The sequence below is a fragment of the Triturus cristatus genome, chromosome 12 (genome assembly GCF_964204655.1).
Source record: "Triturus cristatus chromosome 12, aTriCri1.1, whole genome shotgun sequence".
NCBI lineage: Eukaryota > Metazoa > Chordata > Amphibia > Caudata > Salamandridae > Triturus > Triturus cristatus.
The window spans coordinates 129,120,262-129,147,447 of NC_140595.1; the positions used below are offsets into that span (position 1 = coordinate 129,120,262).

Here is a 27,186-nt window from a genome sequence, read left to right on the forward strand (position 1 = left end):
ACTCATAGTCTCTTCAATGGGACTCCTTTTGGAAAATACCTCACGATTCATCGATCATTATTTGAGACCTTTTGTAGTAGCTCTCCCTGCCTATCTTAAAGACACTACACATTTTTTAACAATCATCGATGGTATCCAATGGGAATCAACATATACCCAGGTCACTCTGGATGTGTGTAGTCTCTACACAAGTATCCGTCATGATCTTGGAATACAGGCTGTAGAATACTTTTTGAAAACACGTTCCATCTCGTTACTACACCATTCAAGAATGTTGATTGACATGATTCAATTTTGTCTCACCAGTAATTTTTTCATTTTTTCATTTTCGATGATTTGGTGTACAGGCAGTCACAGTGCACCGCCCCCAGCTACGTGAATTTATTCATGGACTGGTGGGAGGAGCAAGTGTCCACGCAAATGGTAGAGTTTGAGAACCATGTGGTCCTGTGGCTGCGGTACATCGATGATATTTTTATGGTGTGGAAGGGGAGTGCTGAAGCAGCTAAGAACTTTGTGAGCAAATTGAATGTGAACAATTGTAATCTTGTGTTCACTGAACAGATAAGTAAGAAATCTATAGAATTCTTAGATGTTCTAGTAGAAATCCAAGAGGAAACACTAGTAACAAGTCTGTTCCGCAAAAAGACATCAGGGAATAGCATATTGAGTGCTGGAAGCTCACACCCCCGAAACCTCTTTGACAGTATCCCTTATGGGGAGCTGTTATGGGCAAAAGGGAACTGCAGTACAGAGGCAGCATACCAGTTAGAGAAGTAAATCATGTGTAATCGTTTCAAGGAACGAGGATACAAAAATGTGACCATCAGACAAGCCTGTAATAGGGTAGACACCACCACGAGAAATAAACTGCTCCATCCCAATAGATTGGATACGGATGAGGAAACAGTGAGATTTGTGACCACCTTTTCAGGACAAGTGCATGAGATTAGAAAGATCTTTAAAAAACATTATCATGTGCCGTTTACTGATGGGCACCTCAAACCGTACATATCCAACAACCCACAAATCACCTTTAGGAAATTTAGATCTTTGAGGGATGATTTGAGCCACAATCATGTGACAAGACAGGATAGGAGCAGCAATGAGACTAGATCTGGATTCAGGTGTTGTAAGAACTGCAAAGCCTATCGGAGAAGTACGGACTGTTTCACACTGAAGATTCCTAATACTGAGAGAGTTTGTAATACGTAAGGCTCTGACATGTAATTCTATGTATTGTGTTTACGTATTAATCTGCCCGTGTAACAAGTGGCATGTGGGCAGCACAATACATCGTGCCGAAAAGAGAATAATGGAGCACGTTCGTGCAATCATGAATAACAACAAGCAATATTCAGTAGCACGCCACTTTTTCGACTGCCACTTTCAAGATGAGAATCTTTTAAGGATGGTAGTGATTGATGTGATTGACATGGGAATCAGAGGTGGGAACAGAGAGTAATCCTTGCGGAAATTAGAGTCAAGGTACATTATTGAGTTTGATTTTATGACTCCAAATGGTTTGAACTCGAGCGAGGAACTAGCAGTGCATTTGATAGAATGAAATGTATATATATAATAACATTAAGTGGTGTTCGATCTGATTTTAAATGTTTTTTACATTTTTTTTTTATTTATTTAGGTATGAAATGGCATCTTGTTGATCATGGTACCACAATGAAATGGATGGTCCTATAATGTTTTCGGCCGATGTATGTTATTGAAATAATTGCTTTTTCAAGCAAATTGATTTTGGACTATTTGCCACTGGGGCAAGATGGAATAATATGAACAGTATTTATCAGTTGCAGTGCATAAAGCCCACTGGGGCGAGATCGCTATCGATAGAGGGCGTAATATTTGATTGACGTTCAAAACAGATAAACTTTCTTAGTTTATATGAAATTGCGAAGGATTGAAATGCTCACTAATACGAATACAGAGTACATTTTTGAGATTTACCGTAAGTGCATTGGCTGTTATGATGTACACCATAGCGAATGAAGGTTCGTAATGTTTTATTAATAACGACACAAAGAATATTGTAAATATCGGGTTGAGCAGCACTATAAGATTTAAAAAGTGCGATGTTTAAAACTTCCTGGGTAATTAAAGATAATGTGCAAATTGTTTTTAAGCTCATTAGGCAATGATAAGCTTTAAGATTTTCAAAATGGATGCCATGATTGTGGAAAAAATGCTACACGTATGGGGTGTTAGTCCTATGTCTATGGTAGGCTTAGGATAAATACAATCACTGTGTGTTACAATGTTGAAATGTGAACAAGGCGAGAGCTGAAACGCGTTGTTTCCTGCAATTAAATATCTTCACCAGCATCGTGTTGTGTCCGAGTACGTCTGTTTGGATATATATATTGTAGGAGTTGATCACAGTTAAGGTCTAAATCAATCTATTAATAAACTCCACATGTATGTACCAAAAAGAGATTTATTTCATATACATACATACATTTATATATCTTTCCGATCCAAATATGGCCTGGCTTGTAATGAGAGGCTAAGTGAGTTGTTTAATATGGCCTGGCTCGTAATGGGAGGCTAAGTGGGTTTATTATTTCCTTCTGTCCATGCCTTTTCTCTAGCTTCCCTACCGCTGTGCTAGGGCTTGCGGCCTTTTCTCACAGCTGGCAAACACGGCCTCAGAGAGAATGTTTGTGGCACAATGCATACTTCTCATGTTTTTTTAACCACATTATGTAGAAACCAAACTATGAAGTGAGTCTAACAACTTAATTGAGGTATACCATCCAACCTTATGCACACATTCTGCTAACCCCAACAAAACCCCAAATTCATATCTTTCCGAACCATTCCCATACACATGCAGCCATAAAAACAAATTAGGAAACCCATAGGCACTACAGGGCTCTACTTCCTGACTGCTCTTGTTACCGTGTGCTCTGACCCTATAGAAAGCAGGCAAAGTTTTATGGCAGTATTTACAAATTTCATAAAATTCATTGCAATTGATGACTCTTGAGTTTGAGTCCTTGACACTGTTAAAAGCAAGGAAGACGAAGGCTCCTGGTAAACCCTATTATGAGAAATGTTTTGAGTCCAAATTAGCGAAGGTGTTGATTTTCAGTACTCCAAATTGATTAGATTTCAACCATGCATTACATAAAACTGCGTTTATAATCTGGTCAGGAATAAAAAAATAACCCTTGCTTATTTCAGGGGGCAACAAGCTCAGACATGATATATATAGAGTCAGCACTGCATCTACTCAATTTTTGTTAAACAAAAAATATGAAATATTTACATGAGCAATGGGGCGATCTTGGTGTAAAATGCCAGCAGTCTGCTAAACAAAAAAGACTCTTGTGATATGGAGGGGGCAGTATACTTCATCAGAGGCCCCGCTCAGCCCGAAGCCTAAATATAGCTGTGAGAAGTGGGAATGTCGGGCGCTTCCACCACATCTTGCAGAGGGCTATCATTTTGCAGAACAACACTAAATGCAGAGGTTCACATAGTTGGGTTTCATCCATCAATTGCAAAGAAGCTACCTGGAATCAAATACTATTGCATTTATGTTGCCTCTGGGCCTAAAAACACAGAACTCTCTCTATCAGGTGTCTGTTTCAAACACAAAAAGACAACTTAAGTACACCTCCCCACAGGCAATCGTGTAGACGGATTTTGTATCAGTATTTTACAAACACATCTGTGTAACCTTCCATCTTTTGAAGAAGTGAGTACTGTTTGATCGTGTTAGCAATTAACTCAATCATTGTTTGGACTCACATGCAGTAGCTATAGCCTCACGAGGCTTGCATTTCACTTACTTGACACTTTAGGTCATTGAATGGTCCCTGATCATACTGTGGTGCTTTTATACCTTTCTTTGTCTAAGGGAGACAGTGCTGGTATTACCTTAGGCCAGGATTTTCTTCAAATTGTTCAAGGATAATACAAACTTTATCATATTCTCGTAGATATTTCTTTATTTTCTCATGTTTTTGTAGTTTGGATTACACAAGTAGAGCAGGGCACATTATGGGTTTTGACCTCTGCCACTTTTCTTTCTTTAGGAAGAAGGTGGGGGAAGTTGTGAAACTTCTCTTCTTTTATTTTGATTTTTGTTTCATCAGGATCATGCTAAGGGCAGGTTGCCAGTAGAAAAGCAGCACTTAGGATTTTTTTCTCCTTTTTTAAAAACATTCTCAATTATTGAAAAGTATACAAAAACTCAGATGAAAAAAGAACTTATAGGAAAATTCACGCATATTTTTTTTTACTGCGAAACGACACCCCTAGTGCCGTTGTCAAACCACGCAAATGCCACAACTTATTTAAGTACAGTGCAAAATGTGCTAAAAGGAATAATTTCATACATCCCCATAATAACCTAAAGATCACATGTATGCCCACGTCTTACCTGTTTTGTTATTTTCCTGTGGGTGATGGGAAGTTTTACTGCTGGGCTGAGAACTGGTTACGACTGATGATCCAACAGCTGTGCATAGCTTTACTCGTTCACATGTTTTTAACCTGGGTTATCCACATTCCACAATAGGAAATGACAAAGGCAAAAGAGCTTTTTTACAACATACTGGGTCCATATTGGTTGGCAGCTTTGTGGATGCTTTTATGGATGGATGTGAGGATGTATGTTAAAATGCAAATCAAAAATGATTGTGACGGTGAAGGTGAGAACTCAAGATATGGTCTGTGAGGTCAGCGAAGTTCTTTGGGCATGCTATCCTTTTCAATTCCTTCCTTCGACTCCATGAACTCATTGTAAGTACACTCTGAGATTTGAGTGTGTCCCACAGTGCACTGCCTAATGGCCTAAAACCAGTCTCCAAATGTATGGCACTTTAGACAAAAAATAGACTGAGGTCATAATAATTTCCAAAAGACTTTGTAGTGCAATGCACTTTTCTTCATTTGCAAATAAACATAAAGTTCCATTGATTTGTAATGTATATGTATACCCAGTACATTTCAGGGAACTTTTCCTCAGAGGTCATTGTCTACACACATTGGACTGGATGCAGTGGTGAAGCGTGGGGGGGCGGAGGGGGGAGGGGAGATTGCCCTGGGTGCAAAATTCTTAGGGGCGCAAAATTTTAAAAGAAAAGTGGAAGGGTACTTGCCTTGCCCGGGCGCTGGCAACCCTTGCGACGTGGCTGACTGGATGCACCCATCTGGGACGCTGCTGTTCCTGCGGCATGCAATGGGAAGCGGGAGCGTCTGTCATGGACTCCTAGGCTAGAAGTAGGAGATTCTCCCTGAACTCCACTGGAGCAGCCATGTCCCAGACGAGTGCATCCCGTCCCACGTCAGGAGGCAACGAATCATGTTTGTAAGCAATGCCAGCTGAAGAAGGGTTCACCGAAATGCCCTGGTGCTACACTCAAAATTCAGATTACTGGAACTTTAAGCTTATTTGCAAATAAAGAAACTGAAGTGGTGCCATCGGTCAAAGATTTTCATCTGTGGAGCCAGAGGGTCCCATGCTGGTGGAAACATGGTGGTTCAACTGAAAGAGAGCAGACTGACTGTGAGTTTTGATGGACAACGTATACCGTCACATTTGTGGCAGAGTGGCCTGTCTGCCAAGCACTAAAGAAGACCCAAGTTTTCCAAACCACCAGCATGGAGACTTTGAGTTTTACCTACATTGATTTCACACTATTGAAATAGCCAGGGCCCAAATGACAAAGGAGTTTACAATTAGAAACACGAACTAGAAATGAATACCTCTGAAATTAATATCTCTGTTAAACTGTCATATTCACATCGAGCCTCATAGTGGGAGAAAGGTGTGAGAGTATGGGTAGAGGGCTGTGACTCTACCTCACTGTAATTCTGCACTATTTTGACAGTCACAACATGAGTATTAGTGCACCATGAAAGCCATGTCAAGTACAGATTTTCAGGCATATATAGAACCTGTCATGTGAATTTTATAAGGGTGCCTATTGCGCCTGTGTAGAATTGCACATCCCGTGCCATTCTGAACAGTGGGAAGGGCACTCGAATGTGCTGAAGCACTTTTTATTTTATTTTGTTTTCATGTGGAAAAAAAACTTTTTTACAACAAGCAAGCCCTTCCCCTACGCCCCAGAGAAATCTGGAGGTGCTCAGTTCCTCTTCCATCCTGGAATGCAAGTTAATTTTGTGTTCATATCTCCCATTAATTACTGATTTTGCCCCAGGGTTTCTGCGGCTGAAATCTCAGGGTGAAATAAATAGAGCCCCAGTGTTCCTGTTCATCTCATAATTCCACATGACCAAGTAACTGCAGCTTACCAGCCACATCAAAACCCCCTGTCCACTCATAATGAAGGCCTTAAATTCGTCGATTTGACTGGTCTTCATTTCTTTACCTCTTAACCCTATTGCATCGTGCTAGTCGAATCCTGCATCTCCCAGAACGCCTGCCAATAGTATGCTTTCAAGTCAGCCCGCAGTACCTTATAGGAGAGTTGCATGTGTTTTAGTACAACAAATCTTCGGTCAATCAATCAATTAATTAATTAATCAGGGATTTATAGAGCGCAGCAAATCACCCGTGAGGGTCTCAAGGCGCTGGTCCACCTGTCCTTGAGTTAGGGTGCTCCAAAACTCTGTTAGAGTCCACATAGATCTATTTTGTTTTCCATCCCTCTGTTTCCGAATACTTTAAAAAAACAATCCAACAACTGCTCACAGAGTTCACCGGCAATTACATCAATCAGCATTTGTAAAGCGCGGCACAGTCAACCCTAGGGGTATCGGGCACTGTGTACCCAATGAAAAGTCAGGTCTTGAGTCTCTTTCTGACGTGCGCCAGCGAGGGAGCTGTACGGAGCTGAGGGGGAAGGTCATTCCAGGTCTTGGCAGCGATGTAGGAGAAGAAGCAGCCACCGATGCGGCTGCGACAGATGTCAAAGTCCTGCTAAGAACCAGCTCAATTATAAGAAGGATTTCTGTAGCACTGAATATTCCCTCTCCGCTATACAACACTCACTAGGAAGTAAGTTGTCCTTTAACACTAATGGCTGCTTGTACCACTGAACGCAGTGATTCTCACATTTTCAACCTCATAAACTCATGAAGGTGAAGTTTTCACATTGGTGTTGCGCGGCGTCACTGCGTAAGCTTGGCAGGGCCATCTGTAACTGTCCTTGCAACCCCTTGTGCCCCGCCATCGGGCGACAGCTGCAGCTAGCAAAAACAGACACTGGGCTCCTAGCCAGGGAAGAGTGAGGTTCCCTATTGCATTTCACGTTTTACTCACTCCTGAATTCCCTAAGAGCATTTGATTTTTCCAGGATGCATTTAGTTGTTTTTCCTGCAAAATATAGCTCATATACAGTGCATTCTGTGAAAAAATCACCTCTGTATGTGTGTCTGTGTGAGTCAACAGGCAGGGATTGAGAACTGTGGAGTTCGGGTCAGAGGCATTGTGTACTTTTCACATTGCCCATCTGTGGGTCATAAAGAGGTGCAGAGTATGGGTCACATTAATGTCTCAGCATCCACACAAACCTTAACTCAGATTTTTAAAGCCATGCAAAGCCACTTAGACTGGTTTCAAGTGGCTCAAAAAATATGGACTAATGTAACGCTGCTCAAATCGCTGCGTTGCATTATTCTGTCCTAGGTAGGTGTTCCATGGGCGTTGCGTGGGTGTTCATCTCCCATGGTTTTTGATGCACTCCCAGATTTACAAGACCTTGTAAACCTGGGAATGTGCCTAAAGGATACGCCTCCTGTTTATTTCGCCTCTTTTTTCCTCCTTTGTTGTGTGCCACATTCTGCAGCACACGTAGAAAGATGAAAACGCCTCTCAGGATTATTTTTGTGCAGGAAGGTCCCTCTCCCTGAACGGAAACAATCCTGCCGACAACACAGGCACCCTTGCACTATGGTGCAAGGGTGCCTGCATTGACACTAGGCTGCCAAACGCGCCAGCACACAGGGAAAGGACAGGAATGTGCCGTATTGGATAAACACGACACATTCCTGCCCTTTCCCTTTGCTGAAGGGCAGTGCAGCGAGTGCTGCCCCGCACCACAAATCTCATAAATATGCCCCTAAATGTCTATGCAATCCATGGTCCCCATGCAGAGCTCATAGAGCAATGCTCTGATGTGCCAACTGCAAATATGATTCTACACAAAAGTGTGCGAAGGAGGAGCACCCGTCAAAATACTGCCATGGCGAATGTGAAAGAAAACAGGTGAGTGGGTGTGTTGTGTTTGGGGAGGTATGGGGAAGGAGATGCAAGAAAGTATGTTCAGAAGAACTTTAAACGAAGATGTTGAAGAGGACAGAGAAAAGGTGTGAGACATGCAGAAGTAGGATTTTCAGAAAGACATCAGGAAAAAAAGAGGGCATAAGAGTCTAGCTGAGAGACTGCAGTAGAAAGTGCGTGAAGAAGAGAACTGTAGTGATCCAGACACTCTGGAGACAACTCCCCCTTCTACAGGCCTTAGCAGTGTTTCATTCATAGACTGTTTAAAATGTTTAAATGACTTTGTATGTGTGTGTACTGCTGTAGCAAAAACAAAATCCAGCACACAGTCCAAACATACAGGCGGGAGAGGCAAAAAGACAGGGGACACCACACCAAGGATGCCAGGTCTAACAGGGCCCATAATGCCCAAATTAGTAAAACTGGGGCTGACGCTAGCCAAGAGGAGAAGTGCATTGCAAAGAAAAAGAGCAGTGGAGCCAAGATTTAAAACCTGGGAGGTAGACCTGACTAATTAGATCACTGCACAATGTGGGATGAGGAGAGAATTCATTGCAGCATCAAAGAGAAGAGGCAAACACAGTCAAGATCTGGGAAATAGTAGTGAGGGATTTAGAGCGCCAAGGCGATGGCCTAAATGAACCATGCCAGCAGACTAACATGGAGGAGGACCTGAGCCCTTGGCTTAAAGATGACTCCCAAAGTCTAAAAGGACATGGCATTGATGATATGTGTAAATGCAGAAATGCAAGAGAGGTGCTGCAACTATAAAACTGTATTACTCAATATGAAAATTTGACATGTGGTTGAGTTTCCATAGGTGGTTAGATTGGTTGTAAGTAAAGTAACGTACATGAACTGAAGAAAATTAGTACAAACATTTTTTTAAAAAAATATTATGTTTATTTGAGAGAATTCTTTGGGACATTTTAAACAAAATGCCTAAAATACAGTTTTGGCAAATCAGTGATGGTATGGGCAATTTATTGATGATTTTAGAGGCAAATGTTTGACATCTCGACCCAAAATTAGTTATTTATTAGTGAATAACTTGTGGCTCTTCGCGCCAAGATAACTGAACGTAATTACGAACATATCAGCAAAGACTGTATTTAAATAGTCCTGGTCCAAATTATGTAAATCTTTATCACACCATGAGCATTTTACTTGGAGAATTATAGAGTACTGGAGTATTAAAGAATAGAAAATGTATTCCTGCCAACTTGTGATGTTAATGTTCCAGGTCATTAAAGTGCATTTCTTGCAACGTGATATGCAAGGTAATTGGTGGCTCACAAAGGCAGGGCTACTGGGATTATGCAATTATGTGGCTGTGTTATTTTTCACATAATTATGGACTTGCCGAATTTGCCACTTAATCCTTAACAAAAAAAATAGCTTCTAACTCAAACAGGCCATTTCCACAGTTTCTGTTGCTTATAGCTGTATTTCGATATTAGACTGTTAATAATGGGGTGCAGTCAATGCCCAGACAGTGTTAACAAGTATAGAAATGTCAAAATAATGAAGTAATACTATCACAAAATGTGCATAATTTGGATTTTTTGCAACATAATGTTCTCGAACCAGCCGCATAATTTGACTCTCCCCTGCCGCATAATCCCAGTGGCCCTGCTCACATGGACAACCATAATACTGTCATCTCTTGCCATTTAATTGGTTGTCAGTTCCAACCTTACAGCAGCTTTTCCTACCTGGTTCGTTTAGGGCTGAACGCAAAGACAGAACAGTCGCTGTGCGCGCACTGCAACAGGTTTGCAACTGAGAATTGTTTACCCTCTGAGAGATTTGGGGATTCCTCTCAGTGCAAAAAGAATTTGGGGTAGGATTTGCAGAATCATGCCTCATTAATATCAATACGGCAAGATTCTGTTTACAAATCCTACCGAAAGGGCTCAGAATTGGATAGAGAGCTGCGATGGACAGCACACCTTCCTCCCTGAATTCTGATTGAAAACAAGCATTAGCAAAGCCAGTAGGTCTAGCTCTTAGCTGCAAATGCATTTAAACGCAGGCATTCACAAATGCTGTTTGCATGCATTGCTTACAGAACTGCTGACTGAAAGCCTGTCATATTGGCTTTTTGGATGCAAGGAAAAACAAAACAAAAATCATTGCTTTCTGTACAGAAACGTAGGCGATAAAGAACTGAATAAGACAAACATTGTTATGATTATGTGCGCTTTTCAGATGTAAAATAGTACCACATATATTCCAATAGGATCACTTCCTGGAATATGGAATGCTGCACCAAGCAGCCAATACCAGAAGGTGAGAGTCTGAAAACAAAAAAACAATTGCCATGATGTTACAGACATTGTTGGAACATGCAGTGGTCCTCTGGACTTCTGTGTCCTGCAGTTAATACCACCAGCCCACATTCACAAAGCTGAAGCTCTCAGTCAGCTTTCCAAACTGATACCACCACCTCTCAGGCTTCGATGTGGGTTGCAAGTGCAATTCGGTTTCAAACTGTTGTTACATTCCATTGCGAATTGCTTGAAATGGGGTCCTCCATTTCACACCTGTTTTCTAATAAGACGTAATGGTTCGCAAAGTGTGCATTGCAATAGGTTTCTGATACACTGTGACTTTGGATTTTGTATTCACAAAAATATGTTTGTGTGAATTGCAGGCTTTGAAACCTAAAATCTATTAGTACATTAGGCCTTTAGTGTCTCAATACTCCAGTGGTGGCTGGCACGGGATGGGGGTGGCGGAGTGGGGGAGGGGGCGAAAAATAAAATATTACAATTTCCTCTCCATGGCCGCCATCTCTCCTCTGTCGTTCCTCCTCCACTTCTTTCCCTGATGAGTCCCGGAAGCATGAAGCACACAGGCTCCCTTAAGCATATCACGTCGCTGCTGTCACCAGCATGACAGCAGCACCATGATTGGTCTGAGCGCCGTGGTTCAGGGCTCACACAGGAAGTGGAGCCTGTGCATGTTCTCCACCCAGGCTGTGCAATACAGCCGGGTGGAGAACATGCTAAGTGCGCATGACTGGCCGGTCCAAGACGGCTGGCCAAACCGTTATGCGCACTTAGAGAGTGCCCACCACTCCTCTCCCAGTTTAGGTCCCCCCAGCCCCGCCCCACACCTAGAACTGAGCCGCTACGGAAAAATAAAATGATAATAACATTGCGTTATTATCATTGTATTTTTCCTTTTTTGCACTGCTGAAAAGCAGTGAGACGACTCACCTCCGCCTTAGCGGAGGAGCCGTCGCTGCAAAATTCTGTACCAGATTTGTATAGTCAGTCAGACCCTGTATCTACACAGAGCTGTCTTTGTCCTATCATGCATAATTTCCACGCCCTGTAAATACTTATCCTGTCCACCCGAGCACTATGGGGCCTGTGAATTTCCCGAAGGCAATTTATTGACAATGTATGTCCTGTTTGCAGAGCATAATTTTACTCAACAACATTATGACAGAAGTATGTTAAAGATCATTTGCGTATCATTGAAGTAAAATAGCTATTTGATATGAATCGTTGGATTTTGGAAGACCCCTTCTCAAAGGTAATATTTGTTAAAGACCTAAATTTGCCACAGAATAGTATTTACTATTGTGTAATACATAATACAATATGTTGTACACAACATCTACAAACATCTCAAGTCCTTTTCCCAAACTTTACGGGTTCTAATCTAATTAGGGTCTGAGTTAAGCTGATAAGAAACTGTTTATACGTTTTTAAGAGTAAAATAAGCAGTTTGCTATGCTTATTTTCATAACGCTGCATCTGAATAAACCTAGGACTAACGCTAAGGAAGAAAAGACGGGCGCCCCCTGGTGCCAGTTGCAGGAAGGGTGACCGCAAAAGTTACATTGGTAATAACACAGTCCAACCAAGGCATGGGTTTTACAACCGTTTCGAAACATTAGTGGTAACTGAAATAATAATGTCCTATTACAGTCAAACTACTGTTTTTATGCTGTAGTCACTATTAATGAAATTAACACAATTTGTGGATTTGAATTACAGTTTGGAGTGAACCAGGTGTTAGAAACTGTAACGTAAAACACATTTCAGCAGGAACAGCACAAAAAAGGTAGAGGAGTGGTGTGTGATTTAGGGGAGCAGTGGGGCACAAAGTAAGAGGATCCCTAAGTTGACCATGAACATCTCAGTCATGGTCCTGGCCAGGAGTACCCCATTACAAGTCGCCACCCACAGTCACCATGGGCATATCGTGGGACTGGAGATTTCTGAATACAGGCAACACTGAAGCTGAGTGCCAACATGTGAGATTGGCACAAGGGCACTCTGTCCCAAAGGGGTCTGTATGAAAGATGCCAGGGATAACTCACAAACCGTTTTAGGTGCTTTTTTGTGGTTACATATGAATTCAGCATAGAAAAATAAAACATGCAAGGAAAACTATTTGCCTGTACGCAATGACAAAATCTGTTAGTTATGAATACAGTGCTTGCATCTACATATGAGAAATGTACTCAAGGTATTTGTAGGTTACGCATCTGTACCTTCCGTTTAACTGTGGTCGTGTGTGTACCTAGAACACTAAATTAGTGATCTAGATAATACAGTCAATGTCCGTCGCAGTCTTCATTACATCATAGCATAAGGTGAATCAAGCCAATCTTAATTTTGATAAGTAATGATTTAAACGTACATACAGCTTGAAATCAGAACTTGAAAATGCTCACTAGCTTATGCGCCTAGAGCGAAACACTTGTCAGCTGGTTTGAATAATTAAGAAATGCGATAAACAGTAAAGCAGCATGCTATTTTGGACTTATGAGTTAAGTGCTATTCTTGAACACCAGAAAAAAAACAGAAAAATGGCAAATTGTGTACCATTACAAATAGCTTGCTTCCTATCCTTTTTCAAAGTTGCAGAAAAGTGCTGGGCAGTGAGGTCAGTCCTTCTGACTGCAACATCAAATTATTTGAAAATTGGAACAATAGCGCACTTCTACCACTGGTGGGCGAAACCCCTCAATGTAATGAAACCCGCCTAGTTTCAGTATTGTCATCTGTCTGAATGACTCCTTCATTAATTGCATAGGAATGAAACAGCATCAACTTTGATCTGCTCTCCTAAAACGAATCATGGAAGTACTGAGTAGCCCGACCATACACTTTGTGGTTTCCCTCCAAGCCCAGAGTGAAAATGTGGCATTCACTTTGAGAGCCAAAGGATTGTCTAAGCTGAGCTGAACACATTCTGAACATGAATATTAAAAGTGTGACATGGCTACCTTGCTTTGCATGAAGGTATGCCAATCATGAATTTTTAAACATTTCAGTGACCCTACTCAAATGTAAACCGAATGTAAGTGAAATCACTGATTGTTTGCTTTAATAACAATTTTAATCAAATTTTGAAACAATTGCTATCCTGCGTCAATTGTTCAAATCCACTCATGGACATGTTAGACTTTACGATAAGTGCTTTTGGCGCATAGAGCATTTCCTGCTTGCAGATGCGAAAGAAACACATTTTAATATTATATATATAACTATAAAAAAACACATTAAAATGTAAATGGGAATGCATAAGCACATAAAGATAAAAACAAGATCGCCCAAAATGCTGATTACCACACGCTATAAGTATGTAGTCAATTTCTTGTATCCATTATAGAATATGAATCATTTTAAATATTTTCAAATCATGCCGCCAGAGGAAGCGCAATGTGACTGTCCCTGAGCCAAGCTCAAACCTTACAATGGCTTCGTAACTGGAGGCCTTTGGAATTTTAATGATTAAAAACTTTAATTTATCCTGGATTTGAAAATCCCTTCTCTTTCTTTTAATTTGGCTACCCTTGTGGAAAGGGAAGCAGCATTTAAAACAGAGGGCTTTTGACTGCCTTAAATCAGGGGTCGACGTGCAACTTTCTAGGATTGACTCTACAGTGAAGTGTGTTGTGATTTCAAGGTTTATCCTTTTCCTCAGTGACATGGACTTATTTATTTCTGTCTGGGATCTATGGTTTAATGCCTATCTTGTAGGCTTAGGTTAAATAATACCCTGAGACTTAGATAGTAGGGTTATGCAGTACTGTTGTAATTTTCATTTGCATAATTACACTAAGGGGCTCATTACGATGTCGGTCGGAAAGGCTTCGAACAGCATTCAGATTTTCTTATCCCGTGTCGGAACTCATGTTTCCGACCAACTCGGAAACATTTCCGACCGACCAATTACGATGGAAGGTAACTGTTCGATCTTTCCAACTCGGTTTCAACTGGCCTTCAGAGACTCAGAGTCAGTCAGAACCGAATCTTACAGGTCTATGGACTGCGTTTCTGACTGTATTACGATGTCAGATTCAGACAGCCTTTCTGAATTGGTCAGTCCGACATGAAGCAGGCCCCCCTTCATAAGGAGGCCTCAGGTTGGGGCCTTCGGGGGTACCCATGGGACCCCTCTTTCATACCATCCACAGTGTGGCAGGCACCCTGGGGTGTCTGTGACAGGGTGCAAGGTTTTCCGCAGCCACTCCACTTTTCAATGGAAGTCAGTGTTGTCGGTCAGAACACAGGCTTCCATTGAAGTCAATGGGCGTCTGACCGAATGGTGTTCAGAAACATCGTAATCGGTCGGTCGGACTCGCCGATCCCCAGTAGGTCAGAACCGATTCCAACATGGAGTAGGTCGGAATGCTTTCGGATTGAAATCGTAATGAGGCCCTAAATCTTGGGAAAATTAAACAAAGTTACTTGTAAGTACACCAAATGCAAACTTGACATTTGGTGCGATATTTTCACACAAAATGCTGGAACCATTGGAGCTAAAAAAAATAGTGCAAAAAAAAAAAAAGCAAAGGCCACAAACCGCAGCTGCTCGCATTCTGGTCATTCATGAAGTTTCAATGTTCAGGTGCTAAATCTTTGACGCAAATGGCACGTAATTACTTGACGTGGTTTATTAGCATAATTTTCGGAACAGTTGCATAAGAAATGTTATGGAAATGTACAGAAATTACGCAAGGTTATGCCCACAAACTTTCACTCAGGTCTATTAGAAACACAGCAGTCTCCAACACATCCTGGAGTCTGACTATGATCCTCAGTAAACCAAAATGAGAGCCACTCTGGCTGAGTTGGTTCTGCTGGTTGCTCATTTCACATTTGGGCTTTTATGCAGGCAACAGTGGTTCATCTGGAGAACTCAATTAAAGTAAACAATTTATAACTGAATTAGGGATAGTGAGAGATCAGTAGGTATCCCCCAAAAATTTGGATGTAAGATAAATCGTGGCTTTGATTGGTTTGAATCGAGTCACATGCTGCTGATATGATTTCATGCAGAAGTTTATTTGTACACAGCTGCATCAGCAGATGCATTTGTAGCATGACCTAGTTTGATTGTTATGGTGCATCATGAGTAATTTATTATACGTACTCATTCGCTATTATTAGTGATTACACTGCATCATATACTTATGTGCAGTTTCTCTGTTTATACATTTTCTTGTACAATTTAAATATATGCATAGCGTTCCCATATTGTCCTTTTTAATAGTGTTGCTTCCATGGCGAGTCACCAGACTGCTGCAGCATTACATTTGCTTATGTGGAATCTTGGATTCCAGAATTGCCACTAAACTATAATGTACTGCGAGCAGTGATTCACAGACAGCGTTTTGCGCTCTAAGCCGGTTCCTTTAAACACACGAGCACCAGTCATTCATTCAATGCTGATGACAGTGGCCCCAACCTGGGCGCAGAGTTGCCTCAATCTGTATCTTCAAAATACTTTACAAACTCCTGAAATATTATGAGTTGCAATCTGCAGGTCTTTTTCTTTTTCACTCTAAGGCTTTCCTCCCTCATATTCAAAAGGATAATTGTTGATCGCCTGTTTCGTGAACTCTAAAACTCCTGGAATTACACAGTGCTTGGGTATGCCATCTTGGAGACACCTTGTTACTGTTCAGGTGGCCAATTCACATGTTTAAGTTTGTTCGCCCATAGACTCACTGATTAATTTGACTTTTTTGTTGAGGAATATAAGCCTTTTCACCAAACAAGTATGTATTTTTTTCTTTGTCGTTGTTTGCTTCAGCTACGTTTTTTACTTGCATCACCAAATATGTGGTTGGTATTCCACAAAAATATAATCTCAAACGTATTGTAAAACACAAACATCGTGCCAATAATATTTTCAACTCAAACATTTTGCAGGACAGAACATCGAAGAAAATAATTACATTTTTAAGTATATAATAATGTTTTTTTAAATTTCATTGTATGTAATATTGTTTTATTTAGAATAGTGGTATAAAATATCTTTTAAATAATTCGATAAATATTAGTTATTGCATTATTATAAGGTTTTATTTTTGTATTTAATATATTTTAGTATAGTTTAGGATTTTGTAATAAGAATTTGTTTTGAACTGAGTAAAAATGTTTAATTTAGTGGCATGTTTTTTGGTTTTAGTGGATTAACGGGGGAGTTATTTAAAATGTAAATGTTTCTATTAAATGTAGAATACTTTTTAATGTAAAGTATAATTGATCATTAATTATGTAAATTGATTAATTGTTATTTTAATTGCTCATTGCATAATATATTTTAATTCTACAATTGTTGTAATTTATCTTGTATTGACTGCATTTATTATTAATACAATTAAGATTAATATTGATTATTTTTCATATTTTAATTTTATTAGTTTTAAATGTTGTTTGGTTTTTGGATAGTAGGGAAGGACGTTTATTTATTTTAAATATTATTTTTTTCTTAATAATTGCCAGTTTATTAGTAATATAAAAATATATTTTTAGAATGTAACCTAATTTTATTTATATTTAATGAATATCTGTTTTATTTTTATTTTTTAAATACAATATTCATTTTACATATGTTTTTTTCTGACACCTTTTCTTCTTTCCCTTCATTGGAGTGGAAAAAGCTAATCGAACCCTTCCAAAATCAAGTTGTTTCCCTACTGTTGCTTAGATTGGCGTGGAAAATACTAAATGTAACTCCTCCTAAATCCAACACTTGCTCTACTTGTGTTTATGTTGGAGAGTGAATTGTAAATCTGACCTCTGCAAAGTTTAACACTTTCTCTATTTGTTTATGCTTAATTGGGAATAGTAAATCTTTACTATATCGAGATGTGATGCAAAAGTGGATTATTGTATGGAAATATGATCAAATCGCTTACCCTGAAACCACAGACTGTTTCAACCTCCTCCATCGTCATTTTAACAATGAAAAAAAATTACTCCAGTCTTGAGGAAAGTAAATTTGCACAGATGTTCAGGAAGGGAAACTACCAGCCAAAGATTAGTGAAATTGGTAGGCTATATCTTGTGAGTGTGTGTGTACGGCTTCACTGATATTCAGGGGTGACCCTCCCAGGAGCGGCCACAAAACCACCTTTAGTAGAAGATGTTGTCAACAGGAAACTGCGCCATGCTAGTGGACTATCTATATGAGCAAATCCTAGTTTGTGAAGGCAAATTCCTCCCATATATTGGTTTGCAATCGAGAACGGTACTTTGTTCCTGTGAATGACTTTTTTTACCCTCCCAGAGCGAACCAGGCCAAAAGGAGTAAACACTGATAACCACCAAAATTTTCAGTTGTTAAAAACATTGGAAAATTTGAAATTCACCACAAATAGAAACTGAAAACGGGAAAGCGTACACATATTCTACCGAAGGTGCACTTGAAAGCGACATCTTCTTCACTGGGCATCATTTTGCTCAGCAGGCATTATAGTACATTATATAGTCGTGGTCACTAGTGGAATTCAGTAGTAACCCCAAGAGCACAACTCAAGAAGTCATACATGCTCAAATCAAAATATATATGTATTGGGCCCCTAGGATGTACAGTTTATCAGCCCTTCATGGGAGTTGCTTTTAGGACAGTGCTACTGAGCTTGTCAGAAGGGGGGCTTGATTTGATTGGTAGCAGAAACTCATGGACAGGCATGATTAAGTTATGAACCACAGTAAGAAACCTAGCAGTCACTTTGGGTTCTTTTTTCCAACCAATCTGCCATGGGATTAGGAAGGGCAGAAAACCAGTAAATGTTTATTCTCATTTCTCAGATCCCCTAGCTCACCCTGCCAACTCTGTGTGAGCTGTGTGCTTTACCTATCTCTTAGTGCACCTAGCCATTTGGACACCTTCCACGACTGATTCTGACACAGGAATACAATCATGTTACATTTGTCCTCCTAAAGGTTTCCTGCACCAATGTTGATGTTACAACTAATTTGATTTTGCACCTCACTGTGTTGACAACCAAAGGCAAGGTCATACTGATGCACACCTTTTACACTCAAGGTGGCATCTTACTACCACATTTTCTGTGTGTACTGAGTGCTGCCCTAGGGCAGTACATTGCGGCTCTTCCATATTGAATCAGCTCATTAAGATAAATAGGTTAATCCCCAAAATGTTTTTCCTATGATCTTATTGAGGCCACCGAACAATAACAAAGAGTTCATATCATGTCAGGTGTGACGATACATGTAACACTACCTCAGGAACGCTATCATCCATCGCCTATTAAAATCTACCCGTAAATACTGAAACTCAGAGCTATATTTAATGGTCAACAAGGCTTCCTCAATCAGTGACAAATATCATAGTCTCAAACTGGACTCCAATACAAATTGTCAGCTTTCTTTACTCAGGACATAGCCCTGTGTCCTTGTTTCTGAGTATGTTGGTATGGAGGAGTTATGTCTCACACCAGTAAATACTATAATCCCAAAGGTGAGACATATATACCAGGCTGAGATACATCTGTTCCAAATTGAGGCACAGTACGCAGATTTGGAGATTGTGGCACCAAAATCAATCATAGACCCAGATTTAAGAATTTCAATAATTGCGCCGGCTCTAGTTTGTGTAGGATCAGAGTCAGAGCCTTAAATCTGTTAGGGGAAAAACGTACTATCTCAGAATAACATAACCATAAATGTGAGCTACACACGACCATGTATGAAAGTGGGATGGTCGCGATGTAAGCCTCTATGGCAAACTCCATATTGTCACAACATTGTTTGATACCCTGAAGGTCTTAAAATCTTCTAACATGGCTTGACACGTAAATACATATAACAGGTAAAAATATGTCCACTGACTATGACACTACCAGTTCACCATTCTCCTTCCCCTTACCTTTTTATATCACCAACACACTACTAAGAGAATTAATACCGATCTCATACCTGCATAAATCACAGTAGCCATGACTTTAAGCTGGAACAAAGCCACTCCTCAACTGACAGACTAAAATACTGCCAGGCACCAACCCCACCACACTCGCAGTAGCCATTCCCTCGTTCAATACAGCCTCCTGGGTCTAGTCCAGCAACACAAAACAATAGTAACAAATATACTCTTCACAGAACTCAACTCCAGTTATTCATTATTCACAACTTAAATCTCTCTCCCAAAGGAACTACTTTCCTGACACCCAACCATGTTACAACACACTCATCACACCTACTCCTGTATAGCACAATACACAGACCAACCCCACACTTTGAACCATTCCTATTTGTAAATTATCTGTGACACGACCCACAGACCTAAATACCGATCGCAGATACCACAAAGCATTACATTACCAGAATCTGCAGAGCTAGACATCCTGAATCCAATAAACATCAATCAGCTACAGTAACCCAGAAAAATCATGTCACCTCAACCCACTGACTTTTCTACTACACAGCACAACAAAGCTGCCCATCTGAACAGTAGGCTGGCACTTCCCAATGCAACCACTATGTCTGCACTTGTCCAAGACAGTGATTGTGGTGCTCTTGGCCAGAGGGAAACCTGTTTCTGTCCTTCCTCCATACCAATATCAGTTTTTTAGGTCGAGCCTGGGCAGTGCATGGGCTGCTAAGCAAGCCATGCTGTATTGGAGTATGGAATAGAAGCCCCACCCACTCTCCGCCCATATTTTTCATTGGCTTCTGTCATTATCCTTCATAAATGCTGGCTTCTGATTCATTAATAGGCTTGTGTCCCTCCTTAGTACTGCCTTGTCTTCATTCATAACCTCCCATGAGGACTGGCCCTTTTACGTCGGTTGTTACACGGTGGGTCTTTTTTAGTTGGTAAGCACCATCTTCTTTAAATAGTTTCACCTACTGCAGGCATGACATGCGTTCCTGAAACATTCAATGCGCCAGGCGCGCTTTCACTTTCTAAGCAGCCCGGGACAATCGCGGCCGCTTCTTTGAAGTGAAATAGATTTTGCATTTACAAGAGTTTGAGCTAATGGCATTGTACATGACAATGTCATTTATTTATGTGTTAATTATCAAAACATATACATAAAAGGCATTGTCATTTACAATGCCAATAGCTTAAACTCTCGCAAATGCGAGACCTATTGCATTGCAAATGCTTGTTTTAATTCATTTTTATTATTAACAACTTGTTGCGCGGTGTGGCTTGTAACGTTCTTAACATCACACACTGTGCGGGCAAAGTCACATTCACATATTTGAGTAAATACATTAATATACGCAGTAATCTAGTTGTGTAGCTAACGGCAAACAAAGACCATCAAAGCAAAAACAACAATATTGGAGACATCAAGATCAGCATGTTGTTGTGTTGTCGCTCATAAGTAAGAAGAACCGGGAGTCGCCGGGGGGAAGGCCACCTTGCAATGTGTTGGCCAGCACTCTACTCCATGCCACTATCCTAACACTTGGACACCACATCTTCCACCTCAGTAGAACAAAAAACAGATGGAGTGTTGCCATTATCTAAAAGGGGTCCCTTCTAAGCAAACTGTTTAACTGAATACATTCTGGCAACAAAAACAGCAAATAAATTGGTTTGGTCAAACCACTTATTCATTTAAAATCCTGACTTTAATGCAATCTCCCAGTGCTGAACTGGAGACGGAAAATGGTCAAATCCAGGCAATTTTTGAATCATGAATTGCTCTGGAACATGGATTAACTAACGCAAAAGTTTGCAAAATTAACGTCATAGTATCTCACATGGAAATTGAACGTGAGGGCATTCAAATGTCACACGAGCCACTAGCAGGGAACTGGCTCAACACGAAAATGTCTCCAGAAGATATTATCTGATCAATCTGGTCTTCGGCAAAAAAATATGCAGAATTTCATAGATGTGCAACGCAAAACAAAAGAATTTCACACATTTTGAAACTCTAATATAAAAAGATACCATGAGCTAGCAAAATATAGAGACCGAAAACACATTGACAACAAGCATTGGCAAAGTCAACAGGTCTGCTTGTTAATTTGCTAAATCATGAATATTCATGTAAACATTTTGTGCAATGTCTTTTTGCATTCTGTCTCTTTTCGAGCCTCCTAGGTCTCTGCTTTCTTTTAGATTCCCCAAGCTTGCAGCGCTGGCACCACACGGCATCACAAGTTTGGCAAATAAAATAAAGATAGGGCAAGGGATTCCAGTCCGTGGGATGTTCTTTGCGGGTGTTTAAGACCTTCATGGTGACCTTCGACTTACCCTTGAATGGTGAAGTAGTAGTATGTTTCACTTCAACCCATATCAGTAGATGATCCGAGTACACAAGCTGAAAATGATAATCCAATCACTGATGCAAAATCGTAATTGAACTGTACCGACCCATTATTCCCACTTTTCAATTATCCCCTTTGTTCCACCTACCTTCATATGAATTACCACACCATCAGTCTATTGGTGTCTCTGTATTGTCTATGAGCTCACAAAAGTTTCACCCTGTAAAATTCAAACCTATTGACATTGTCAGCTCTTGTTTCATTTGCTTCAGTTCACATGATCTTTGAGTGACTGTTTCTAGCAATGAACATTAACGGGCCACCTGTCACATGAGGTAAAATTGAACAATAATGTGAATATTTACATCAAGGACATATTTTTTTAATTAAAAACATGACACGTGCCTACCTATGTTCTGTTTTGTGGTTGAGGGTGGGGGTGGGTTGATTTGGAGCAGGCAAAGGGGAACCAGACATCACTTTTCTCATAGGAAATAAGGTAGGCAAATTAAAAAAGAGAACATACTTCGTTATAGGTCTGTTGTTCTTTTAACTGAATGGTTGGTTTTGTGCTTGGTTCAGCTCAGGTTATTGAATGTTTGAAAACTCCCTCCCGCTCTCCATTCAGCAGGCATGGTGCAGTGCCTCTTTTGGTCTGATGTTGATTTTAGGCAGTCGTTATTACATTTGAAGTGATGAGTGCCAACCCTGGGACGAGAGGGTTATAGGTTTGAATCCCAGCAAGGCTGCCACAACTTGTTACCTTCCAAAATTGATAAAGTGAGCATCTTTGAAATTTGAAATCATGGCACCTAACACCTGACGGTCTTTGAAAATTATTTTGTGATGTATCCTTTATATATGGTGTGGAACTGCAGAGGGCTCAGTATACCACAGAGTAGTCAATTTCATTCACACGGGCAGACATATTTTTTAACTCACTTTCCTTCTGCCTTCATCGAGACTAAGGGAGACTAAGAGAGTGGATTTGCACCGTGGCCACTCGAAACTGGACGGGTAGCATCCCCTAGGATACTGCTCCAGTCATCATACAATTGTTTCCTATATGGAGAGGCATGGTCCCTCCTCAGAATGAAAGAAGTTGAGCCTGAATGATGCCTGATAGCCTCCCTAAGCAAGCTGGTTCACCTTTGTCTTGCCCAGTAATGGGAATGGAATACCGCTGGTTGGGTAGGGATACGCCTCTATCTAAGTGGGCCAGTTATGTGTGCTCAGGCCCAGATGACTTTTGTGCCTAATTATATGTTACAAGCTGAGCTCAAATTTTTCACTGAGCCGGTGAGCTCCCTCTACATAACTTTTCACCAAGTAATACAGAGCGATATTGCCCCAGGTGAAAACTTTCCTATTCAGAATTTTGTATCTAAGATGTAGAGTTATTGTCTTGCATTGAAATCATAACCTCATTTTATCCCTTATCCCAACCTGCGAAACTCAAACTCAGGTGGTAAATCTGCCCTGGACAAAACCGCAAAGGTTTAGCTCCTGGGCACATTTATCCTTCAAAAAGCTCACCATGCCAGAATGAGGGCCTGGGGGAGCTGGGCTGGTACCGTAGGCAGTCTGGCACATGCCAGATGGGTAAAACTGAAGGGCAAGTGTATGTTGTGTTTTTCTTTAGGTCCTGGCATCCAACACTGGACTAAAAAGCAGTTTGTACGATAGGGAAAAAGTAAGACCTTTTCCACCATATTAAGAAAGCCTCAGAATTCTAGGGCCTCTATCCTGAAGATGTGATACATTTTTGAATTCTGTCTGTATTTTTAGGTCCTCCCAATAAAAGGAAAGACAGTGTGATAAACCATGTTTTATCTTAAATTAATGAATGCTGGCCTTGCCAGCATCTCCGCAGATTTTAACACCTAAGCAGAGATTCCATTTTGGCAAACTAGGAAATTTATTGGAAATTCAGCTCATGTTTAATTAATACCTGGACAGTTCCGTAAACATGAGCTGGTCTGGTTTTGTGTAAGAAATGTACAGGAATATTTCAGTTACTGCAAGTACCTTTATACTTTTTTAATTTTGAATTGGAGCTCATGACATGCTATGATTGACCATTTTGTATTTAACATGTTGCTATGACCCACATTTTGTATCTTCTCTTTAGACGTGACCGGTGATGGCGTTCACGGTGAACATATTGTATTCTATACATACTCCAAAAGACTTTGTTTCAGCCGCCTTCAGTCATTGATTTCTTTGGCTTAGGAACCTTGAGCATTGATTTGAGACATTGTCAATCACATCGTAGATCAGCCCACGAGTAGTTTAGTCTTACCTTCTTGTTATTGGTTGTTTCGATATATCCTTTCGCATCCATTAGAATTACATCAGAAAAAAGTGCAATTTGTCACCATTCCTTGTAATTCTTTATCTTTTCTACTCCTTATATACACAGATTAATCCGTTTTAAAATTGTTTTGCACTCCAGTAGACACTTGGATTGCTTTTGTCAGAGCTCAAAAGCAAGAGTCAAACCTATTAGCCTAGCCCCGCCTTGTTCAATTTCGGCTTTTACTTTTTCCTTCTGCTCATGAGCATATCTGCAATTTATTAAAAACTTTTATCAAATGCAAATAGAGCTAACGCTGAGCATGTTCATGTTACCTTGAGAAATTAACTTGCCATGCTTACTAATCAATGGCCTGGGGATGCCATAAGTAGCCCAGTAATAAATGGTTCTCTGCACTAACCCACTAAGTGACCCGGAAGGGAATTCTCACTTGTGCCATGACATACGGAAACTAAGCTTATCACGTACAGAAAGTGACCTTCAACTGACACCTGAAGCAAGTTTATTTCCCTACTGTATTATTTTCTGTCTGACAATCTATAATATCGCATTCACAAGCCATTACATGGTGCAGCGCCGAGTGGGGGTTAACCGAGGAGGCAGTTAACATGGTGCTGGGATTGAACATTAACCACAAGAATTACTGCATGCATTAATACCAATCAGGTTTGGCTCCCTCAGCCTGACCTGCGAGGGCAGGCAGGGAAGTTGTAACAAAGGGAAAAACATAACTGAAATCCAACTGGTGCTCAGAACACATGGATAGAATTCTGGAAAATACAGGGTAAAATGGTTCAAAAAAATGTTAGAAGTTAAAACAACAGTAGTTTTAAAAACCTGTTTCACAGAAGCGAGGTCGTGTGTTGTCCTGGAGTTCCCAGAACACATTTGCATTACAAAGCAAAAGAGAAAAAAACACGCAATTAAATAAGCTCCTCCAACCGAGTCACTCCCGTCACTGCGCGGCTACGTATGGTGACCCGGAAGGTCATGCTCTTAGTAACGGTGCGTATGCCCCCGTTTCAAACATCAAACAGCGCACGCTTTGAACACAGGTTTCTGGGACACAAATGAAAGAAAAGTTTTATTTTAACAGTTGAGCTAATGTATTCATGAACCAAGGCATTTCTCTTCACAGGCATTCTTTCCTTCTCTTAAAGCAATGGGTTGTTGCGACATGGGCATTTGCATCTAGAGTACAATAAACAGGAAAGAAACACGAGGACAGGGTTCCTTTTCCCAAAACAACATGGCGCGGGCTCGCTTTAGTGGCTTACTAAAATAAAACCTGATCCATTGACTTAGTCCTTCCGTGAGCCACCATCTAGGGCCTTCTACACTCGGGGGGGAATACATTCTGCCTGATGTGAAAAGCTTTGTTAGATGATTGTGGGCTAATTCTATGTCAGGACAGGAGGCTCCGATTATGCTTTCTCATTTCTTTATTAGAAATGCTCAGCAGCCAATTAGAAACACAGTAGATAAAAGAAAAACTACAGTACCCATGAACACCAGGGTATCACGTGACCAACCATAGAGACCATAGTATAAAAGGTCATGTAGAAAGTATCCCATCCTCTTTCTTTGCTGCCAGTTAAGTGCTTCTTTCATATTACTTACTTAATGCTTTGTGGTTTCTGCTGAATGTCTTGTTAGTGCTCGCGCTTGCTTAGACTTCCGCGCGCTCTGCAGGTTGGCTGTTCTCAGCTTTCGTTTTCGGCGGTTTCGCCGGTTCTGTTGCGCATGTGGCGGGGGTGTGTGTCTCACCCCCGGTGCTCGGGCGCTTTGCGCCCGCGTTTAAAAATCATTCTGTGGAGCGGGAGACAGGGGCTGGAGGACTCGCGCCCTGTGCGCGACCTCCTCTTTATGTTTACGGAGGCGGCCGTTACCGCGCATGCGCGGCGGCCATTTTGAGGTTTTTCTTCCGTGTTTCACGGGGATTTCCCTTATGAAGGTTGTTTCTCCTCAACAACTGCCCACAGCCTCGCGTTTTCAGCCCCATTGACGCCTTTTGCATAGGAAATTGCTTTGGGCTGTACAACAAAGCACAGGCTCTGCCTAGAGTGTTTATTTTTCAGCAAGCCCTCCCTCCACATTTAATTATTAACAGTGTGTGCAGGTTTTTTCCTGTACTGTTGGCTTGCTGAGGGGTTGTTCACTCCCCCTGCATTGTGCCTTTTGGCATTACAGAATTTTGTCATCTTGTGGGCATTATTGTAACACTTTGTGTCACTATGAATGAGTATTTGGATGAAGATGACTATTATTATGAGGATGACGCCTCTGGCTTTTCGGAGCATGATTTGGTTGAGGCTTTGGATCAGGGTGTGCAACACTCAGTTAATAAGGCACTTGCTTGTGCTATCAATCCCTTGAAGCATCATTTGACTCATTATGCCAAACAACAGGGCTGGTTGCCCTCCACACGTGCGTCTTCTAAGTCTCCTATTAATCCTCATAGGTCGGACTTTAAGAAATTGGCCAAAACTTTAGCCTCTGATAAGTCTTCCAAATTGGCCTCGGGGGGCGCTTCGGCATCCACCAGTAATGTCACGGACACTGATGGTACGCATTCCTCAGCTTCCACTGATCAGGATGTTCCTCTGCCGCGTAAGAAGTCGCGTAAGGAGCATTATGTGGATGCTCCTTCACATCCTCCCGTTTTAACTTTCGAGCCTTCGGACATTTTTCATCCACATTCTTCTTCTTGGCTTCCATCCCCTGCTGTGGCGGAGTATGTTCAAGCTCATATTCAACAACTCTTTGAGAAGGATGTCAGGGCCCGCCTTCGGTCCGAATGTGCGCGTCCGGATCTCGCAGACCACTTAGCGGATACTCCAGAGATTGATCCCACAATGGTTTCCTATCTCAAAAAATATGCCAAAGACCCCAAAAAGGGTCTTGACAGATCCTGGCGTTCCTGCCAGGACAAGTTGCTGGATTTGCTAGGGCCTCTCACGAAGATTTTAGACCTCGGGTTTTTAGCCAAAGAATCTTCGGCCCTTGTTGACCCTGACAAACTTATTGAGTGGTCTCAGAGGGCTATTTGCCAGTTGGGCAATGCCAACTGTGCAATTTCTAGTGAGCTACGCCGTTCTATTCTCCATAAATTGGATCCCAAACTGGCGGAGCTCTCCTCA

The 27,186-nt window shown here is 41.0% G+C and overlaps 1 protein-coding gene across 5 annotated transcripts in view; it reads right to left on the bottom strand.

Annotated features, from left to right (window-relative positions):
* The window catches only part of KCNJ10 (potassium inwardly rectifying channel subfamily J member 10), a 217,507-nt gene that overhangs the window by 70,545 nt on the left and 119,776 nt on the right, over positions 1 to 27,186 (bottom strand). Inside the window, exon 1 of one of the 5 annotated variants that reach the window (XM_085637477.1) lies at positions 24,884 to 24,994. The exons of 3 other annotated variants lie outside the window; for them this stretch is intronic. In XM_085637477.1, the coding sequence (XP_085493603.1) occupies positions 24,884 to 24,940 (57 nt within the window). In that variant the 5' untranslated portion in view covers positions 24,941 to 24,994. Of the gene's footprint in view, positions 1 to 24,883; positions 24,995 to 27,186 lie in introns of those variants that run through there. One more of the 5 variants, XM_085637480.1, reaches the window with a different exon arrangement.